General features: G+C 35.3%; 1 protein-coding gene across 2 annotated transcripts in view; it reads right to left on the reverse strand.

Annotated features, from left to right (window-relative positions):
* Positions 1-1347: 1347 nt before the first annotated feature.
* The window catches only part of klhl5 (kelch-like family member 5), a 49165-nt gene continuing 28337 nt past the window's right edge, over positions 1348-22175 (reverse strand). The window contains exons 3-11 of one of the 2 annotated variants that reach the window (XM_026269603.1): positions 21283-21419; positions 20173-20369; positions 18240-18452; positions 10162-10348; positions 8856-9080; positions 8176-8338; positions 7873-8085; positions 3970-4141; positions 1348-1933 (exon numbers count right to left, since the gene is read on the reverse strand). In XM_026269603.1, coding sequence (XP_026125388.1) covers positions 1877-1933; positions 3970-4141; positions 7873-8085; positions 8176-8338; positions 8856-9080; positions 10162-10348; positions 18240-18452; positions 20173-20369; positions 21283-21419 — 1564 coding nt within the window. In that variant the 3' untranslated portion in view covers positions 1348-1876. The remainder of the gene's footprint in view (positions 1934-3969; positions 4142-7872; positions 8086-8175; positions 8339-8855; positions 9081-10161; positions 10349-18239; positions 18453-20172; positions 20370-21282; positions 21420-22175) is intronic. The other variant, XM_026269612.1, reaches the window with a different exon arrangement.

A 22175-nucleotide genomic window follows, 5' to 3' on the forward strand; every position in this document is an offset into this window, starting at 1 on the left:
CAGTTATTGTGGAGATGAATCACTGTGCAAAAATAGAAATACTCTAAATAAAACATTGTGTAAGGCATAAGGGAAAAACCCCCACAATAACCATTATTTACAAAGATCTTCTTTAATCTTTAGCTAAAGCTTTTCTTTATTTAGCATGATAACAGCATCTCAGTTTGCGTGGTTAACTTCCTCCACTGAGTACTGGCATGCACTTCTAAATACCAAAAAACAGAAAGAATGATACAGAGATCTGAATATGCATTAGACCTCGTTATGATGTTCTTTCTGTGAGCTTGAAGCCAGTTGGGGAATAAGGGCACAGTATAATGAAGGATTGTGTTACTCCCTTGTAGGTATAATTACCATATTCACATGCAATATTGCTGATATGCTCTGACTGTGTTTGGGCAGGTAAATGAAATATAAATCGAAGACGTGTACGCTTACAATGTTAAAGTGAATTACAGTATACGGCCTGATTTCCGTCTCTCGTCTTCCTTCACCAATTTTGCTCTTTCCATCCATAGCTTCTACCCACATTCCTCTCTTATTTTTCTCCTCATACTCTCCATTCTAGCCTGTCTAATATAGACAAATGTGCTATTATGTAGCAGAAGCTGCTCATTGATAAGTACCGTTTGATCAAAATCTCTCTTTTCTACTACAGACCTGTCACAAAAAAAATTAATGAAGATGAAAATCTCATCTACAACCGCTGTCACTTTTGATTTCACTGCCAAAGCATTAATAATGATGCTCGATTTCAAAATAGACTGAAGGTAAAACACACACATACACACTTTTCTAGTTTTCCCTCCACTCTTTTTCCCTAGAGACATTTTACTGCACTCTGACTATTCTTAGACAACAGACAACTTCTACAGAGAAAATCTGGCTGTGCACATTGCAGTTATGTTTTAATAATAAAAAATAAAAAAATCCACTCTTTTTCCACTCTATGATGCATTAAATATTGAAATAAAAGATAAAAATAAGCTACCAAAGTAACATTGTCTAGGAGTTGTAATTATATTATATACTATTAATATACTATTATTATATAGTTGTTATATATATATATATATATATATATATATATACTAATTAGTTTTATATATTTGTTTATATATGTGTGTGTGTGTATGTATATATACACACTACATACATAAATGCACATATATACAGACACACACACACACACACACACACACACACATATATAGACATACACACACACTTTCCCATGATGCAAAGATTAATTTTTAACATCATTACGTGATCCTTCAGAAATCATCTTAATATGCAGATTTGGAAACATTTTTTATTACTAATGTTTACAGTTGCGCAAATTAAATTTTTTTTGGAAACCATGATAGATGTTTTTCTAGTCTTTGTTGAATGCAAATATTTAAGTAAATAAAAATCTTACTGACCCCAAGCTTTAAAACAGTATTGTATATATTATACAGTTACATTTTAAATAAATACATATAATATTTTTTTATGGTGGTGCCAGTAAATGGGAAGTAAAACTTTATCTAGCAAAAAAAATATTTTTCAACCGTGCCTTCTGGTGGAGTGGAAATACGAAGGGATATACAGATAAACAAATTAATAGATGGACATTAAATCAAATAAACCCTGATCATCAGAGACTGAAAATGAGGAAGTCTCTCTTAATGTGCACAGCCATAAAAAAAAAAAGAAATGCTTTTAATAGATAAAAACATACTAGAAGGCATAACGGAAGACCACAGCTGAGTGTTCAGCTGTATGTCAATAAGTAATTTTCTGATCTGTCTGGATACACTACAACAAGAGCACTGGGCTGGAGGCTTGTACTGTACCACAGTCACCATGGAGATGATTGACAGCAGGAGGCATTTCAAAGCTTCACTGCAACCACACAAGCTCCGGCTCGACCCAAACATAACGGCGCCACCTAGAACAAAAGCACAAATCCCAATTAGAGAGAACGATCATGCGTTAATGGGATTGATGTTCTCAATGATGAATCAATTTCTCTCCGTCAACACACACACACACACACACACTGCTTAATGCTCCCTCTCCCGCGCACATACACAAACACATCATTACCCACACACATCCCAAGGCTTACAAACGAGACAATATGAACTCTCAGCATGTGGGCGAAGAAAACGTCGCCTAAAAACATAACGAGAAATGAAGCCCAGGAGAAATCAGCCGGTAGCTATAGCGAGAGGTAATAACAGACGCTGTGATGCAGTGAAGAGCTGTGCTTCTGTCACAATGATGGAGGTCTTGGATTTACATAATGAACAAACAGTGCCAGGAGGAATGTGGCAGAATCACACCGTAACAGAACACGGAGCTGTTACTTGTGAAACGAACGGAGAAGCAGATAGATGAATAATATAAATGTGCAGATATTACTAGAAAGTCAGGTCGATGGACAAACACTAACTCTATGGGCCCTATTTTAACGAATCCAAACACAAAGTGTAAAGCGCGTGGTGCAGGTGCACTCAGGTGCACTTTTGCAATTTTAACGACGGAAAAACGGTCTGTGCGATGGGGTACATTTTTTGAATAGGTTGTCTCTATTCTCTTACCGTATTTTTCGGACTATAAGTCGCACCTGAGTATAAGTCGCATCAGTCCAAAAATACGTCATGATGAGGAAAAAAACATATATAAGTCGCACAGGACCATAAGTCGCATTTATTTAGAACCAAGTACCAAGAGAAAACGGTTGCACTTTATTTTACAGTCCTGTTCCTCATGTACATACTATGTACTTATTATAGTAATTACAATAACTATGTAATAACTAGGTACTAACCCTGAACCTACCCCTAAACCTAACCCTACCCCATGTAGTTACCTTGTATTACTAGAACTTCCTTAGATAAATACACTGTAAGTACACTATAAGTACATGTTAGTACACGTACTGTAAAATAAAGTGCTACCGAGAAAACATTACCGTCTCCAGCCGCGAGAGGGCGCTCTATGTCTTCAGTGTAGACTACAGGAGCACCGAGTAGCACAGAGCGCCCTCTCGCGGCTGTAGATGGTAATGTTTTCTTTTGGTTCATTTCACTCGATTCATGTCAAATTAATTTTGATAAATAAGTCGCATCTGACTATAAGTCGCAGGACCAGCCAAACTATGAAAAGAAGTGCGACTTATAGTCCGGAAAATACGGTAATAAGTAATGGACGTAACGTTCAATAAACAAACCAGAGTGTCATCTCCCATTCACTTTAAGAGCGAGATGCGCTCGCGTCATGGCGGATCGTTATTTACATGGCTGAATTTTGTTGGCGGAAAAGCTGAACGCTTCTCATGCGAAGAAAAGTTAAAGTGCATGAACAGATCATGTACGGGACAAGCAGGAATCCACCAAAGCTCCACACGATGAGTCAGTTAATATATATGTGTGTGTGTGTATTGGCATGATTTTTCAATTAATTCGGCAATTTCATTCATCATTATAAGTAGTAATAGGCTGCATTGCAAATAAGTAGCCTAATTCTAATACACGCAATGAATATCCATCATTACATTTTTATATTTATGTAGCCTACACATAATATTCTTTTAACCTGTAATCCTTTTGTTTTTAATATTTGGCATGTCTGTGTGAAGTCAATGTGCACTATGGACCCGCCCAGAGGCACATTTTCTACCAACGCGCTCTTTAAATAATAAAAAAATATTGCGCCATTGACTTCAGACTTTAGATCAGGTTTAAGTTGGTCTATGGCTCAGTCTATTTTCAGCTCCTTAAAATAGCAGTGCACCAGCAATGCGCCCGAACACACCTCTTTTTTTAAGACCAGCATGCCCACAAATGGGCGCAAATGCATTTGTTAATTAAACTACGTGACCCTGGACGGGAAAATGCGAACAGTGCCGGACTGAAACCAGCAAACACACTTGCGCTGCGCCTTGCGTGCCGGGTGTATGTTAGGGACCAAGGTGTTTACCTGTGTCCACTCATTGGTTTGGGGGTCATAGGCTTCCACGGTTTTCAGATACACCTGACCATCATAACCACCGACCGCATACAGACGGTCCCCCAGAAGACACACCCCCACAGCATCTCTGCTGAGGCTCATGGGAGCAACTGCTGTCCACACGTCTGTCTTTGGGTCATACCTGAAAGAAGTGATAAAACAGCTGAATTATATAGACTACATTTATATTTCTGTAGACATTTCTGCACCTCATGTGTCATATAACTTGGCTTTTTTGCCAACAAACCCATATTAGACTTTCAAAGAAATCCGTCATTATTAATAGATACATATATTATTCATAAAATCACAGATTTAAATACTCGACCAATTCACTCATAGGTGCACAGACATCTTGATATTGGATTGTATGACTAAACCCAGGTTGCGTGCCAGATTTACACCACACTACAATTTTGCCCCAGTAATGTTGTATCAAAAGTTAATTGCATTTCTTTATGGAAAAAAACAGCGGTGGAGAAGTGCTTAAAAACAAAGCACCAAAAATGTGATGTGTTTAGAAAACAAAACAAAATCAACATATTTACCGTGTGTCATTTACTAACAGTCTGTAACATTCTCATATTATGCTAAATATTTGAACATTTTAATAATTTGTATTTTTTGATACATAAAATGCTAATTTTGAAATGAGTCTCAGCAATTTTATTATCTAAATGTTACAAATGTACTTTCTAGCAACGTCATTTCCACCACAGAATTCTATTGAATATAATATAAGACTTTATTTTGTAAAGGTCCACAATACCCAAAGTTGAAAATAACTTCTATTTAACTTGCTAAAGAATCCCTGGGGAAAAATGTATCAGTTTCCACAAATAAATAAGCACTTTTTCAACACTGATAAAAAATAAATAAAAAAAATAGGAAATGTTTCTTGATCAGCATTTCAACATATAATAATAATTTCTGAACAAGCATGTGACACTGAAGACTGGATTAATGATGCTAAAAATTCAGTTTGCATCACAGAAATAAATAACATTTTAGGTTGTAATAATATTTTACAAATGGAGTCTTGATGAGCATAAAAGGAAACGTGCATGTGTGACTCTGTTCTGTCAGAAATGAAGGACATGCCAAACAAATGTTGACAGGCAGAGACTGAGAGCAGTCTGGGTGCAGGGAATATTCAGCAGACAGACAGCTCTTTTAAATAAAGATGCAGACAGAGACAGAGAGACAGACAGATGAGAGAAGATGATGAGCATGAGTCAGTCACACTAAAAAAACAAATACCTTCCAAGACATGACCAAGAGGAAATCACACTTACTCTGAGGCCTAATAACCACCCAGAAAAAAAACATCCCAGTAGAGTGATGCTAGCTAAATGTACTTACAACATGAAGCAGCTCAAAAAATAAAAATGCTGTAGAGTACATTTCTGCTCTCAGAGGAAAGATAATGAAAAAAAAATTCACAATATCATGCTTAGATAACAAGTGGGACATTAACAATGCGTCTGTTCAAATTGAATCTCACAATTGTTCATTCAAACACAAGCTGCAGTGTCATGTGGAGCTCAGATGGTGTGATGAAGGTATGCACAAGTTTGTTTGCAAGCAGCTGTGTAATAAGAATCCAGAAAATACTAATCATTTAGCTGGTCTTTGCAATAGACTAGGATTGTTCAATTATGAATAATAGGAGATCAGAATAGATTACATAGATGCAACATCTTTGTTTTTTCATGCACTAAACGCTGGTGAAAATAAAGCTGTGCCAAAATGGGTGGTTTTATAAATGACAAAAGAACAGAAGAATTCTATAAAGAACACATGGCACTGTGTCCAGAAAATACTAATCATTTAGCTGGTCTTTGCAATAGACTAGGATTGTTCAATTATGAATAATAGGAGATCAGAATAGATTACATAGATGCAACATCTTTGTTTTTTCATGCACTAAACGCTGGTGAAAATAAAGCTGTGCCAAAATGGGTGGTTTTATAAATGACAAAAGAACAGAAGAATTCTATAAAGAACACATGGCACTGCATGTCAGAAAACTTTATCAGACTCCGTCCTTCCTCTGAATCACTCTCAGCTATGAAACAATTAGAGGAAAAACCTCATATCCTTCACTAACCTGCACTACTAGTTTGTAGAGCACTTATTAGTCAGCTTCTCTTCAGGGACTCATCTGTAGCACTTTGATGTGAACACATTCAGACCTAACAATAGCATATGACTATTTTTTGCAACATATACTGGCATTTGCCACTGAAGAAAAATAATATAATATTAACCCTCTCAGGTCTAAGGGTATTTTTGGGGCCTGGAGAAGTTGTCATGCCCTGACATTTGTGCTTTTTTCATCTAAATGGCTAAAGTCTAATCTCACTGTAATCAGCACAAACTGGGCTATAATAATATATGAGCAGCATGTATGTACATGATTGTGTTTCTGAGAAAAAATGTTTTATGCGTGGTAAGTGAAAAACTAAAAATGTTAAATCACTTGAATAAGGCAATCAAACACAAACTGGAGCTTGTTTCTTAGAATTTTTCTTTCTAAATTATATGAAAATCATCTTGTTTACTCACTTACAGAAAACAATATATTAATTTAAATTTTCTAAGACTTTTTGTTGGTAATAGTCAGTGCAGTTAAACAGTTTATTAGTAAAAACTAATACTTTCAAAAGCTGAATTTTTTGCATCATTACTCCAGTCACACAATCCTTCAGAAATCCTTTTAACAATCTGATTTTCTAAAAAAAAAAATTAAAAAAAAAAAAAAAAATTTTACATTTATTATTATTATTATTATTATTATTATTAATGTTGAAAAGAACAGAATATTTTTTATTTTTTGGGGGGGATAAATTGAAAGAACAGCACTGTTTGTTAAATTTGTTACAATTATATTTATTTGTCACATTTATATTATTTACATCAAGCTTTTGAATGGTATAGTATTGTATATTGTTATTGAAACTTCATAATGTTTCACTTGATTATACACTTAGTCAGGAATTATAGTTTGGAAAAAGTCTAACTAGTAAAATGTTTAGACGTTATGTGAAAACTAGTACAAGTATATAAATAAATAAATAAGAGACTTACTCATGTTTATGATCTCTGCTGAATAAAGTGCTTAATTCTTTTTTTCTGAGGAAATCCAAATCTCAAATCCTGAGGTAAACCTCATCACGTCGTTTTTGGGGTGAATTAAGTCTTATTCCTCTCATCGTGAAGCAAACAATAAAATAAAATAACTTGCAGAACAGTCTTGCAGTGTTTTTTTATGTTGTACGGGCGTATTCAAGCTGAGCGCTTCAGTGAAATAATATAATCTCAATAGCGTGTTCAGTGCATGGACGTGGTCGCATTAGATATAATGTAGGCAAACGTGAAAAACGGACATCACTATGTTTTCATATGGATTACTTTAAACTAAACAAGTGCAAAATATTATGTGATAAAGTAGACCTGTCCGACTTTCTATAGATATATCTCTCATGTCTCTTCGTTCAGTATTAACGGAGTTACAGTTCATTTTAAAGACAAGTTTGTAAATGAAGATCACCACAGACAAAGGCTGCAGACAGCAAACCTTGTTTATCTTTATTTTATAAATGCACAAAGTTTTGTTGTTATTATGTCTGTATATTAAAAAAAGTTGACTCTTTACAGATTCGATTGATTTATTGCTCTTGTCTGTACGATCAAAACTGAAAGTGTAATTTGATTTCTTTTCGGGGTTAATCGAATCCAAAAGATTAATAATAATAATAATAATGTGAAAAAACTGCTTTTATTTTGGCAGAAAACTGTAGAAAGAAGTTTTTACAGCTAAACGTTGACCCATTAACCCCATTCCAGATCTTTAGATTTTGTCCCTCTTACCTTTCGACGCAGTCTGACAGTCGAGAGGCTAAGCTTGACGCTGGGGCATCATGGCCACCGATGGCATACAGAAAGCCATTCCACGTCGCTACACCAACACCGCCTCTGCGTTTAGACATGGGAGCGCAGCTGCTCCATTTGTTGGTGTGAGGATCGAAACACTCCACTGATTTCAGACATGAACTTCCATCCCTGCCACCCACAGCATATAGCCTTAAAAAGGAGACAGAAAAGGAGAACATCATAGATTAAACAGACAGTCTGTTTAGTTAGAAGCACGCTTTTTTTGCTGTCTGTGCTTACTTGCTGTTTAACACTGCAACTCCCACAGTGCTCCGGGGTGTTGCCATGGATGCAACAAAGCTCCACTGGCGAGCTTGAGGATCCCAGCGCTCCACCGTGCTGAGATAACTCCAACCGTCATGACCTCCCACTGCATACATGGGGCCTTCTAACACTGCAACGCCTACAAACACACACACAAATGATGAGAAGTCACACATAAACCTTCATATGGCTCTTAAAGATTCTTCAAGTGTAACATGCTTGAAAATATTTTGTAGGCCTTTTGATTTCTGATTCTGATTTCAGAAACACTGACAGAAGCGCAAAATCAAGTCATAAACATAGAATATACATATCTAACATGGAATGTCTCATTAATAGACAAGTGTCTATTAATATTAAACCACAAAAAGCATGTTCTGTTTTGTGTGAATGAATACATTTTTATTTATATAAAATACCAAATCTTCACTATAACTTGTAAAAACAAAAGTTTGGTTTAACTTGAAGAAATTATGACAGAAATACATTAATATCGTACAGTAGAACGTAATTATTAAGTAAAAATAACTATAATACAGTTGATAATAATAATAAAACTGATTTCATAGGGTTTCAAATATTGTGTCAAGCAATTAATACTGTGAATTATCATGAAAAGTCAGATGAAGATACTAAATGCAAATGTTATTCCTCACCCAGGCCGTGTCTGTGTGTGGACATGGGGGGCATGACGCTCCAGCTCTTGCTGCGGGGGTTATAACACTCTACTGTGTTGAGGGTCTTGAGTCCATCTCGTCCCCCGACCACATAGAGGCGGTCGTCAAGAACCGCAACGCCAAACTGCAGCCTTCTTCCACTCATGACAGCCACCTGCCGCCACGTGTCCCTCCGTAAACAGTACTGCTCAATACTAGTGGCCCCTTTAAAAACAATTACAATCAGTTTTAAAAACACCTGTACAGTCTGGTCCTTCTGTATGCAACACTATTAGCACTGTACACACGTGCAAGACTTCACAAACATCCCCTTATATCAATACAGAGAACAAAAAAGCCTTTAAAGCCTTGACTGTTACAGGAAGTAGAAATCTGAAGAAAAAAAATAGCTGTTATAAATTAAATATAAAATTACAAAGTACATTTTGTGAGGTTTATGCTCAAAAATAAAAAAGTTAAAATCTGCAAAAATAAAAAATAAATTAATAACAAAAATTCACTGTAAAAAGATATATATAAATAAATAAAAATGAACAATCAAGGTTGTTTAGGCATTCATTCACAGTACAGGGAAAGCAAAAAAGACAAAAAAACAACCCTGTTTTTAAGAGAATTTCATGTCTTAGTTAACAGGCTAGAATAAGAAGTGAACAACAGGAAGTATAAAGCCCTAAGGACCAAACTGTGAAAGCAGAAGTCTCCATGCTTCTTTTCTAGACAATCAGCTTGTTTTACCTTCTAAAAATCTACAGTAATTGTATAGAATGAGTAAGATTACAGTAGGGAAGCTACAGAGCCACTTCGAAAAAACCCTTGAAAACCTGGTTCTGCCCCTGTACAGGCCAGTGCAACATTCAGTTCCAGAAGGAAAAATCCAATTCACTTTTTTATATAGTTTTATTTTATATAATTATGTACATTGCAGTGTTTCAGTCCATAAAGTTCCAATGGACATCACAGTCTTTCTCAGATACAATGAAGAATAAGACCTTTCACCACAAAGAGGACACAATGCTCATTTAAATACAAACTTTTTTTCTCATTTTTGATCTACTCAAATGTAAAACACTTAATGTTGAAAGCACCATTAACTTAAAAGACTCTGAAAATGGTAATGTCTCAGCAGTCCACTGCACTAATGGAGAAACGGAGAGAGTGAACAAGGGAGAAATGGAGGTTACCTGGTTATCAACGAAGATAACGTAAAAAAAAAAGAAGAAGAAGAAGCAGCAGCCAAGGCATACAGAACTTAAGAAACAACAAAAAAAGGATATGAAAAGAATACCTTTTGTGGCATCCATGCCACCCACAGCGAAAAGTGCCCCGACAGTGGCCTTGCGTGGACGTGTCCTTGGGCTCTGGAGAAGCGGCCGTCTCTCTGGCAACAAATGATACTTCATGGCCTCCATCACCAGACGCTGACACTCCACACTGTCTCGTAGCAGTGGATTTGACTCCATATCGGCTAAAAACTGCATGAAGAAAAGACAATAACTGTATAAATGTATGACCCAATATCACCAAAATACACATTATAAAATGTAGAATGTTAAGAGGAGGGAATACTAAAGCACTATTTCCCTCTTAGCCTTATCGCTTACATGTTTTTATGTAGATTATGAAGAATTCTCTTTCTGGAGAGTATTCAGATGTCTTAAGAAATGTATTAATTAGGGCTACAGCTAATGGTTATTCAGTTGTTTATTGGTTTAAATAATTGGATTAAAAAATATAATCTCTGGAAGGGTATTCCAGGGATGCAATCTGCAAAATTAAAGGTTATGAAAACAAATATAGTGATGGTATCAAGCTATGCGACACTCTGCATGAAAAAAAATATATAATATTACATTATTAAAAATAAATAAATAAACAAACAATGTGTACAGTGCATAGACACAATCAATAATAAGATTGTTATTTATTTTAAATATCAATTATTTTCTCTTTTTTTATATATATATAGATTGGTTATGCTACTAAATGGAATTGCAAAAATAACAATGTCTCAAAATAACTGCCCAAACACTCCTCCCTTCCGCCACTGGCTGGGCAAAACCAACTTATGCCCCAATCTCACTTGAATGGTTAAGCTAATGTCGCTAAATGTACATTTTAAACTTGGTTTTATGTATTTTTATCTCTGTCTGCATACTAAATTGTTATTGAATACACTTCAACTCACTTCAGGGCAACTTTGTGTTTATTGTAAATGCATGGCTGTTTAATTGCTTCTCTAAAAACCGAAATCACATCAGTCATGCTGTCATAAAGACCAATGAATTGCATGCCAACTTCAAGATGTTGATTTATGCTGCAGAGAAGATTAGCTAAAAGCTTTAAATCATCCTAACAGGAAGGGTGTTCGTGTGAGTGACGTAGACACCACCCACAACACTGACGGGTGCAGAGTTATTTGTCTGAAATGAACAAAACAATGTAGTCATTACCAATCTCATCACAGATCTGGCATCTGCAAGGGAGTGTCAAGAAGAAAACTGTCATTACGTCAGTGCAGGATATTGTTCGAATCCATGTGACAACCCTGAAATCTTCTGGAAGAAATTTCAGACTAATGAAGTTTAATTTGAGGTCTGTTTGGCACAAACCAAACATAGCTCTACAGTGCATATGCTGTAGGTAATACCATGACCAGCCAGCAAGAATACTCTGGTGTTGCTTTCAACAGGACATTATTGATGAGAACACATTTCAGCCAAAGATCTAGGTTTATGGCGTATACTAATGTTCCAGCAGGACAATGGTCCAAAGCACACAGCAAAAACTACAAAAGAACAGGCTTGAATCCATTTGAACATCTGTGGTATGACCTAAAAAACTGAAGTCCAGAAACTTGGAGCAAAAATTCATTAAAGAATAGGAAAAACTTTCATAAACTAAATGTGCAAAGCTGCTGCAGACACGGAAAAGACTAAAAAGAGGTTTTGAAATACACTTTATAAAAATGCAAATACAATAAAAAAAAATAAAAAAAAAAGGCAAATCAAAAAAACTTCATCCTTGAAGAACATAAAACATTCTTAATACATGGCTGTATTTAATGTTGATAACAAAAAAAGAAGTAGTAAAGATTGATTAATTATGTTTTCAGATACTTGTATATACCACCGATCAAAAGTTCCTAAGCTTAGGCCAGAAATACAATAAAAACAGTAACACTGTGAAAAACTTTTACAATGTAAAATAACTAAAATATGCAAATATCCCTGTGATGTAAAGCAGAATTTTCAGCATCATTATGTTTGTCTCTAGTGTTCCATCAGAAATCATTATAATATGCTGATTTGCTGCTCACAAAACATTTCTTTTTAATATCAATGTTAAAAAACAGTTGTGCTGCTTAATATGTTTGTGTAAACCATGATAGTATTTTATTTTATTTATTTTTTTGCAGGATTTTAAATAAAATATAACGTTGGAGGAAAAGTATTTTAAATATAAAACTTTTGTAATAATTACTAATGTCTTTACTGTCAGTTTTATGCATTCTTGTGGAATGAGAGCATATAGATGCAACAATTGCAATTTTCTTGTCCGATTCAATTATATTATGTATTAATTATATATTATAATAAAAAAAATGATTAAGCATTACAATTACCCCAATCTGGAATAAGTTAGATTGTCTCTCACTTAACTCTGAAAATAAAGTGCTCTTTTACTGGAAAGGTAGAAATGATTTGCTGTATAACAAAACAGATGTCATTTCCCACGTTTATAAATGTTAAAACATTTTAAAATGTTATGAAATTATGAACAAATGTAAACTGAAAACGAAAATCTCATGACACCGGCTCTGAATCGTCAGATTGAATAGCTGGTCACCGGTCCGAGCTGATCATGCAGAAAATCGCTAATTCTGGTCACTTGTGGGTCGATCGGTGTATCTCTAGTACAGAATGATTATCAATACCTCCAAAGTATTGGCAGTTTGATAAAAAAAAACTAAAAAAAAAAAAAACTAAAAAACTAAATATATATATATATATATGTATTTATTTTTTATATTCCTGATTGATCTTTAACACTACAGCTGCTAGAGCTACGTAACAAACTGGGTTCCAAACCAAACACTAACCCTCATCCATTTAAAGACACACTTTGATAACCTGACAGGAGTGAATCTTTCCCAGAGGACAAGACTCTGAAGAGAGGAAACAAGACTCTGATGAAACTTCTGACAAAGGGTCCTACCTACATTCTGTTTTTAAAGGAGGGAATCCCAGTGAGAGACAGAGATGGTGTCCCTCAGGGTCTCTAACAGAATACAGAGACTTGTCTTATAGGTTACTACTCCTGGGCAAACAAGCTTTTAAGAAGCTAAAACAGCCACAAACACACACACACACACACACGCACACACATCTACCTTATCCACAAACATCACACGGGAAATTCTTTCTCCAGTGTCTCTTTTTCTCAGTCGTCTTAAACGACACCACTTGCAGCCCTGTTAACGAGTCTTAGTTCATCACATTCATCCTCTCATCTGCCCTGTTTATATCCTCTCTCAGCTGGCTAGTAAATTGAGAAGCTTTTAATTAGAGGGGTATCTTGGATAGTAACTGTAATAACGGCATAATATTTTCTGCTGCAGTGCTATAGCCCCATAGAGACAGCCTGAAAGATCACACACAGTCAAACCCTGAAATTAGTTTTTCACCACACCCAAGTAAAAATTTAGCATCCAAGTCGATTTACTTCTATAGCGCTTTTCACAATGCACATTATTTCAATGCATCTTTACAGAACGCTGTGATGTTTAAGTTTTAAAATATCTTAAGTTCTCTTAGGATAAACTGTATAATCTTTATTAATGTAAAAAGAATGTGCAGAGGTTTGGTGCTGGCAGACTAGGTCTGCTATGTTGCTGCTGCTGCTGTAGGCAGGTGGTGCTGGGGAGGTGGTGGGTTAACATGAGGACATACATAGCGTGCAGACATAGCAATCATTGAATATGTCCTGTATATATACACAGTACAAACAGTAATAATTATGTGAATCTGAATGGGTCGGAACATTGTGTTGAATGAACCAATTAGAATGCAAGTACAGTTTCATGGCTGAACTTTTAATTTCTTCATGCCTTATATTCACATTTAGCAGATCAGATATTAGTGATAATACAGTTTGCATTTTGCAATGTTTTGCAAAGCAGCACTTTGCCCAGGCATAATTATATCATCACTGAATAGAAGTGTTTGCCAAATGTTAAAATATTTTGAAAATGATTTTGCTCCTAATGTATTTATATAGTGATCTAATGTGATAAAAATTCCACATATGTTCCATCACATACATTTCTGGCAAATTAAATGGCTTGTACTGTATGTTTTTTTTTAAATCATAAAAAGGTCACACAATAATTTTTACAGTTTCACTTAATTATAAAAACATTCATACTCTACACATTTTTATTAGAATGCTCTCTTTTTTCCTAATTTTTTTGGCAAACTCTTCCTTTACAATAGGGCTGCATGATTATGACAAAAATCATAATTGTCAATTATTCCCTTGAAATTGTAACTGTGATTATTAATAAAATGATCACAATTTACAATGAATAATGTTTATTCCATTGTTGGATGCAACTGCATGCAATATTTTTATATGAAAATAAACAAGCTGAAAACACTAACTGAAAAACCTTTAGTGCTTTTCTATGGTATTAAGCCTCAAATGTCAAATATACATCGGATTGGTTTCTTCTTTAAATTATAAAATAAGTTATATTATAATTATTATAAATATTAAAATAATATATATTGTATAATCTTTGTAAAAAAAAATTTTTTAAAGAAAATCATTAAAATAAAATATGAATCGTATAATAATGTTATACTAAAACTAAAACAATGGAAAAACCCCTTAATAGAACACGTAGAAAGAAATAACACATATCTTAAGCATACAGAATAACATAAGTGGACTTTGAACGATTAATTGCCGCTTTGAACGATTACGTAATTGTGGCATCCATAATTGTAATCGCGATTAGAAATTTTATTATTTGTGCAGCCGTACTTTACCCCATGTTTTATTATGATGTAACTACTAATAAATTTACTCACATTTTTTTTTAACTTACATTTGGTGAGTATTATGATGAACTCTGTTCATACCAGTGCTGCCATTGTTAACTTAAACTATTAAAAACGGTTTACAGTTACTAAAATAAAGTTGAAATATATACAGCATATAAAAAACTTTAAATGAAAGTTAGAAATGTTGACAAAAATGACAAATGCACATAATACCACTAAAACTAAATAAATATATATATATATAAAAATAAGAGCTAATGCAAAATAGTAACAAACACTATAATAGTATATAAATAATACTAATAACGACAGATTTGCCAAACTACACACAACACAGACACATTCAGCACATCCCAATATATCATGACACTGATATAGTTTCAGTCCGCATTTGTTTAACACAACCATGCTTGAAATTTAAATCTGTATGTGTATCTGTGTGCACACCATCATTCAGCACCACCTCACTGAATCCATAATCACATCCATCACTGCGATCACAAAACAGTTTTCTACTTAGAGCTTGAATATTCCACCCATACAACATCATCTCCACCTCCTCCAGTCTCTGCTTTCACCTCCCTCACAATCCTCATACATCAACCAATACTTCTTTATCTTCACTCCAACCTTTCTCCTTCTCCTCTTCATGCTAAAAACAAAAAGCTAGTCATTTCCACCTCTTTCATGAAAGTGCATCTGTTATGAACTAAAATGGATCATCTCCACTGAACGTGAATACCGAGGAAACATGTTGGAAGAGAAATGAATGTTCTGGAGTTAGGATGGCTGGGCGGTGGCTTAGAAAGATTTTTCCTTCACTGGAAAGCACAGAACAACCTGAGATTTACATTTAGATGGAACTGAACAAACTCTGCTCAGCCAGCCACGAGTGGGAGAATGCTCGTATGGAATTATTTAAATATTTCCCCTTTGCCACCTTGGAAAAAGTGGGGGGGAAGAGAAAGGTCGAAAAGAGGGAGTTCAGTGGAATTCATCATGCATTTAAAATGAAAAAGTGCAAAGCTTTGAGCTCTGAGGGCAAAGAAGCTCAATTAAACTGCTTATCCATGTGAATATGTCCTGCGCCCACAGACTGTCTACTATTGCAGGATGATAATATCAATACTGCAGTACGCCTGCACAATCATAGAAAAAACCAAGATTACAATGACACATGTAGCACTTAACAAGTCTGCTACTGTTGCATCAAAATGTGTGTTTTATAATGACAACCAGTCAGAATGAGCTAGATTTATGAGGTCTAATCCACAGATGTGTGTTTTACACTTGACTTTTGATTGACACGCAAAAATTAGTGGTAAAAGAGACATCAAACCTTACATGCAAAACCAAAGCACTGACTGAATTTTGGGATTTTCTAGATAAGAATGTTATTACAATATTTTTATGGAAAAATTCTGGCAAACAGCTGTTTTTTTAAAACATAAAATTTTTTATTCAAATTTTCTTCACACGGCCCTGCAATGCAATATTAAACAGTATCTTGTTTAAAGAACCTGTTTAAAACAAACATTTGTTTACGTATTTTACATACGTAGAAGACAACAACAAGAAAAAACTTTTCAGTGGAGTGTATGTACAAGGGAAAAATGCGATAAGGCAAAGAGACACAACAACATTCTTATCACACTCTGCAGGCTCCAAATGCATCCCATCATTGAGTACACAGCCTCACAGCCCAGAAGAACAGCACTGACCTTCACACACACATAAAAACTACAGACACTATAAGGGCCAAATAGCACATTTCTGCACAAGCACATAAAGGCAAAAGCTTTTAGCTACAAAAGCTTGATTTTTATGCCTTAACACATTAACACATTTCTTCGTATAAACAGACAAAATGTGACAGAATGCAGTTCATAATGGAATGCAGGTACATGTTTGATTCCATAATGAAAATGGAAAGGGACAGTTCACCGAAAAAAAATCAAATGAAAATTGACCTTTACGTCCCCGCTGATTTCCATAATATGGAAAAACATACTATGGAAGTCAATGAACATTATTTGAACGTCCGTTTACAACAAAGGAAAGTCTCCTCTAGGCTTATATAGAAATCCTCTGACATTTTTCTTTACAAATCTTCGTTTTGTACTTCTAATTCCTGATCAGTGTTTATACTACGTCTACATCCTACGTCATCTGCTGGAACGCCACTCTCTAGTGAACGCGCGAATGACAGTTAGCAGAAACTAGAGATCACAGTTTATAAAGTTTATAAAGTCATATACACTAGCATTGCTTGAGGGTGAGTAAATCATGGGGAAATTTTTTATTTTGGTTCAACTATCCCTTTAAGGGTGCATAAAAGATAAGAGAATATACATTTTTAGGTGAACTATCCTTTTAAGAGTAATCTGACTTATTCTACAGTCAGTCTTCTCTTTCAGGTCAAAGACGGTCCACTTTGCCCTACAATGAGATATTTTACAACCCCCAAAATTTGTCTGAGATGGCAAAATCATGTAAATTACACAATGCAACCATATGCATGCATGTAATGCTAGCTAACGACTGACATCCGTGTTAGCATATAATACTGTTTAAAAGATTTGGATCTGAAAGATTTTTTATGTATTTGCTCACTAAGGCTGCATCTATTTCCCCAAAAATACAGTAAAATTTTTTAAATATTATTACAATTAAAAATAAATGTTTTCTATTTTAATATATATTTTAAACAAAGCTGAATTTGAATAACAAAACAGAAATCTAAACATCATTCAATGAATGTCTTTACTGTCACTTTTGATCAATTTAATGCATCTTTTCTGTAAAAAAAAGTTTTTTTATTATTATTAAATGACCCCAAACTTTTGAACAGTATGGTACTTGCATGAAGCATTTGCAATACTTAACATCATAACCAACAATCATATGGTCCTTATGATATTGAATATACAGTACACTTAATATTTGCTGGATCACACCAGCAAATACAGTTTTATATCTTTATTTTGAACTTATATTTGAAAATATCCTGTGGACCTTATAAAGATGTGCCGACTTGCTTTACAAAAAAGACAAAGTACAAAGGCTGTTCAGCGTTCGACTGCAAAACTTCCAAGCAGCACATGAACGTTAATTACTGTGACTGACTGGATCACTCAATTAAATGATTAGCGGATACATGAATTACTGCAGAATAATTATCTTCTGACGTGGATTTACAGGCACACTGATCAAGCTGTCTGAACGAGCAACAGCACAGCGGAATTAAAGACTGGCCGTCTGCTTGACTGATGGACTGATGGATGTATGGTTGACTGACCTGGGGTTTAAGCAGGGGTAGGCGGATGTGAGAGAGAAGAGCAGGAAGCTGTGATTGACGGGAGGGAGCATCGTGGCAGACCCAGCTGAGGAGAGCGGTTACCACGGTTTCCTCTTCTGGAACGTTCATGTCGTCAGAAGCTAAAAGCTTCTCCACCTCACATGCAGGCAGGAGCAGAAACTCCTGATGCCTCATGACCTCCATGAAGTGCTCCTACAGAGAGAGAGAGAGAGAGAGATTATCTGGACTGGTTAATGGAACCGAGGATGTGGTTGTTAAAGCATACACACCATCAGTGGGTGTGTGTGTGTGTGTGTGTGTGTGTGTGTGAGAGAGACTAATGGCCCTTCAGCATAGCAACGTACAAAACACACAGTGATCGTGCACTCATGTAAGTCAATTTGGCAGACAGCATCTGCCAAGCAAAGAAATTAACATACAAATGCAAATGGTGGATCAGTGGCACATGAGGTTTAGATCAGGTATGGGCTTGTAGATGTTTAGCCACAATGACACAATTTAAAGCAGTGCAGCTTTGCACAATAACACACAATTCTAGGTATTATTGAACAACACTGTGGAACAACAGCTTATTATTATTGCACAGGTTACGTTATTTCTACCAATTAAAATGAAATATAACTTATTAATATATCATATACGTACAACAGTTCAAAAATATATTAATACTTCTATTCAGCAAGGACACATTAACTTGACCAAAAGTGACAATAATAGCATTAATAAAAAAAATTTACTTACTAATAATATAAAATAAAAATAAAAATCACTTTTTTCAACAAGTACAGTGTAATAATAAAAAATATTTTAGATCAGCATATCTGAAGAATCATGTACCCCTTATAACTGGACTAATAGATGCTGAAAATTCAGCTTGCATCAAATAAATAAATTACATTTTAAAATATATTATAACAGAAAGACATTATTGTTCACAATATTACAGGTTTTATTCCTTCTGCTTTTACATTTTCCTAAATCTTCCCAAACCACAAACAGTAATTACTGTACATACATATACTGTACGTTTGTCTGTTTGTGTCTGTCTAGACAGATAGATGTTCTCTTCCCTTAAAAAATTTATGTAGCATTGATTTCCCTGCTTTCTTCGCAGGTCTGTTACCAAACATGGCCACACATCCCATAATAAGAAAGATAGTGGGAATACCAAGTGGACTACAGAACTGGACATCATTGCATTGCTGGGGGAAGGAAGGGATGAAATAAAAACAAGGCAAAGAAAGCCAGATAGGAAACTGGATGGAAAATGGAGAGCAAGTTTTCACTGCAGTCTCCATGACAACCCCCCTGTTGTGAACTGTGGGCGGGCTATTATGGGTTATATTTTCTTGAATGAGTTTCCCTCAGGAGCAGTGGAACATCAAACGCCGAGCAGAAAATTTGCGAAGAGGAACAGTGGCATGTCCAATTAAATGCACTCGCCTCGTTCAGGGAACTTTTTCAGCACTAGTGCTTCCACGCCTGTTAAAACGGGCTCAATTGCCCACTCATAAACCCACAGACACTGGCACAGGCAGCCAGATGGACACAGATGGCAATATATGAATACAAATACACACACCCACTGAAGTAGCAGCTCACATAGATGCAATCAAACCGCTGAAGGACAAATGAAAAAATATATACAGCGTCTCTGTAAGTTAAAGCAATAATGTCCTCTAATTCACTTCCAAGTTTTCCTTCAGTATGCGCTTGGTTGGGAGAAGGACAACCAAAGAAGAAAGAAAGAAAAGTGATAAAAGAAGAAAAATGAGGCAGAGAGAGAGTGGTGCTCACTGAAGATAAAAAAAACAAAGAGGTTTAGTAGAAACTCCTCTCGACTTTGCCAGAATATTATAATTCTGTACTAATTAAGTCTGTAAGTATTTTCAGTGTGAGTGTGTTATCTCACCATGGTGTAGTTGTGTGCCACCTTATGGAGGTCCAGACAGCCCTGAGCATCTGCAAAAGATCGAATGCCCAGGCAGTTGGAAGGATGGAGTTGCTTCATTAGATAACTGCAGCAGGCTTGAACCACCGCAGACAGCTGCAGAAGACAGGAGGCAGACAACAAACTCTCGATAGTGTCCTCTCTCAACTCCAGATGCCCTGGAGAAAGAAAGACAGTCATTTCGGTTAATTGATGTGAATAATTAGTTATTAGGCACACTACTGTTTAAAAGGTTTGGGGTCAGCAATATATTTTTTAAAAGAAATTAATACTTTTATTCAGAACTGATGCATAATTTTTTTATGCATTATGCATAATCAGTTCCATTAAACTGTATTAATATTTCATTTACATAGATAAAATGTGTGTGTGTGATATTGAATATTTACTTGTGCATGGTAATTGCCCATGTTTACGGATTACATCCAGTGTCATCTAACACTCAAATTGAAATATTTACACTTAAAATTGATTTTTAATAACAATAAATAATTATATTTTATAATAATATGTTAATAACTCTGTTAAATGCGAACTTTAAAAGATTTCAAATTTTGTCTTTCATATTTTCATTTAGGGCTGCACAATTAATGGCATGTGACTGAAGCCGGTTCTGTGATTAGTACTAAATATCCATCACCTGCTTTCAAATGTAGCGGCACTTAATATCCAGAGTCGTATTTCTCTGACAAGCAATGCAATATCACGTTCATAACCACATGCAATTCATCTGCGATTAAGATGCGGTATTGTGTAGCTTGTCAGCGAACTACGGCTCTGTGTAGTAAGTGCCACTCCATTTGAAAGCAGGTGATGGATATTTAGTACTGATCACAGAACCAGCTTTACTGACGAGAAACGCATGACATTCACATGCGATTAATCGTTCAGCCCTATTTTCATTTATAATGTTGTCATTTAAAAGTGTTGCATTTAAAAGTAATTTCATTAAGTGCATTTTCTTTTCTTTTTCACCACAAAATAGCATACAATTGAATGACAATCTTTAGTATGTGCATGTTCATTCATGTGTATGTCTAATCAAACATTTCCTTCCAGATAAACGCATACCTGTGTAAGCATACTGTACCAAGACCCATAATGCATCAGGATCCACCCCCTCCATTTTGACCTCCTCTTGTTTTGCCTCTCGGACATCACTGGTGAACATGGCCGCAAAGTAATCGGACACTGACGAAAGAACCAGTCTATGATAGAAAGAGAGAACGAGAGATTAACTATGACACAGTACCTCACTGAGTGCCCACATGCTTTTACATGCTCTCGTTTTTCCACACATACAGTACAGAACGTCTTCTGAATCACTGAATAGACACTTTTGTATGCTGCAGGTAAAGCATGATAAAAGTTGGAAAAGAAAAACCGATAGAATAGAGAAACCGAGACGGATAGAGAGAGGATCTGTTTAATCTGAAATATGGTAAAATGAGGAAGTCCTATTCAAATCCAGCTCTGCAGACAAAGATATTCACACATGCACACTCAGTCAAAGCTTGCGTCTTAAAATAAGACTCATAGCCAATATGCTAATTACTTATCAAAGAGCTGTGTGTGTGTGTGTGTGTGTGTGTGTGTGTGTGTGTGTGCGCGTGTGTGCATGTGTGTGCGCTTCTATTACCGCTTGAAAGGAAGGCAAACTTTGTTTGGTTTGTTTTTGTTTGCTTTAAATATTAAGTTACTAAGCATTTTTAATTGTTCTGCTTGAAAAATACTGGTTGTGGTTGTGTTTAATAAGATTAAATAAAAAAAAATATAATTTACATTAAATACATGGATTACCAACAGACACCTCTAAACCTTATAAACTTGAAACTCAACTAGAAATCGAAAATGACCGTCTCCGATTATACCGCAAAGTTAATTTCTTTTTTGACTGATCAGATTAAGACCTACCTGAATACTAACCATTTGCAAATTCATCAGTCAACACAACTGTTGAGCAT

This window comes from Carassius auratus, chromosome 1, assembly GCF_003368295.1.
Source record: "Carassius auratus strain Wakin chromosome 1, ASM336829v1, whole genome shotgun sequence".
In the NCBI taxonomy this organism is placed as follows: Eukaryota; Metazoa; Chordata; class Actinopteri; order Cypriniformes; family Cyprinidae; genus Carassius; species Carassius auratus.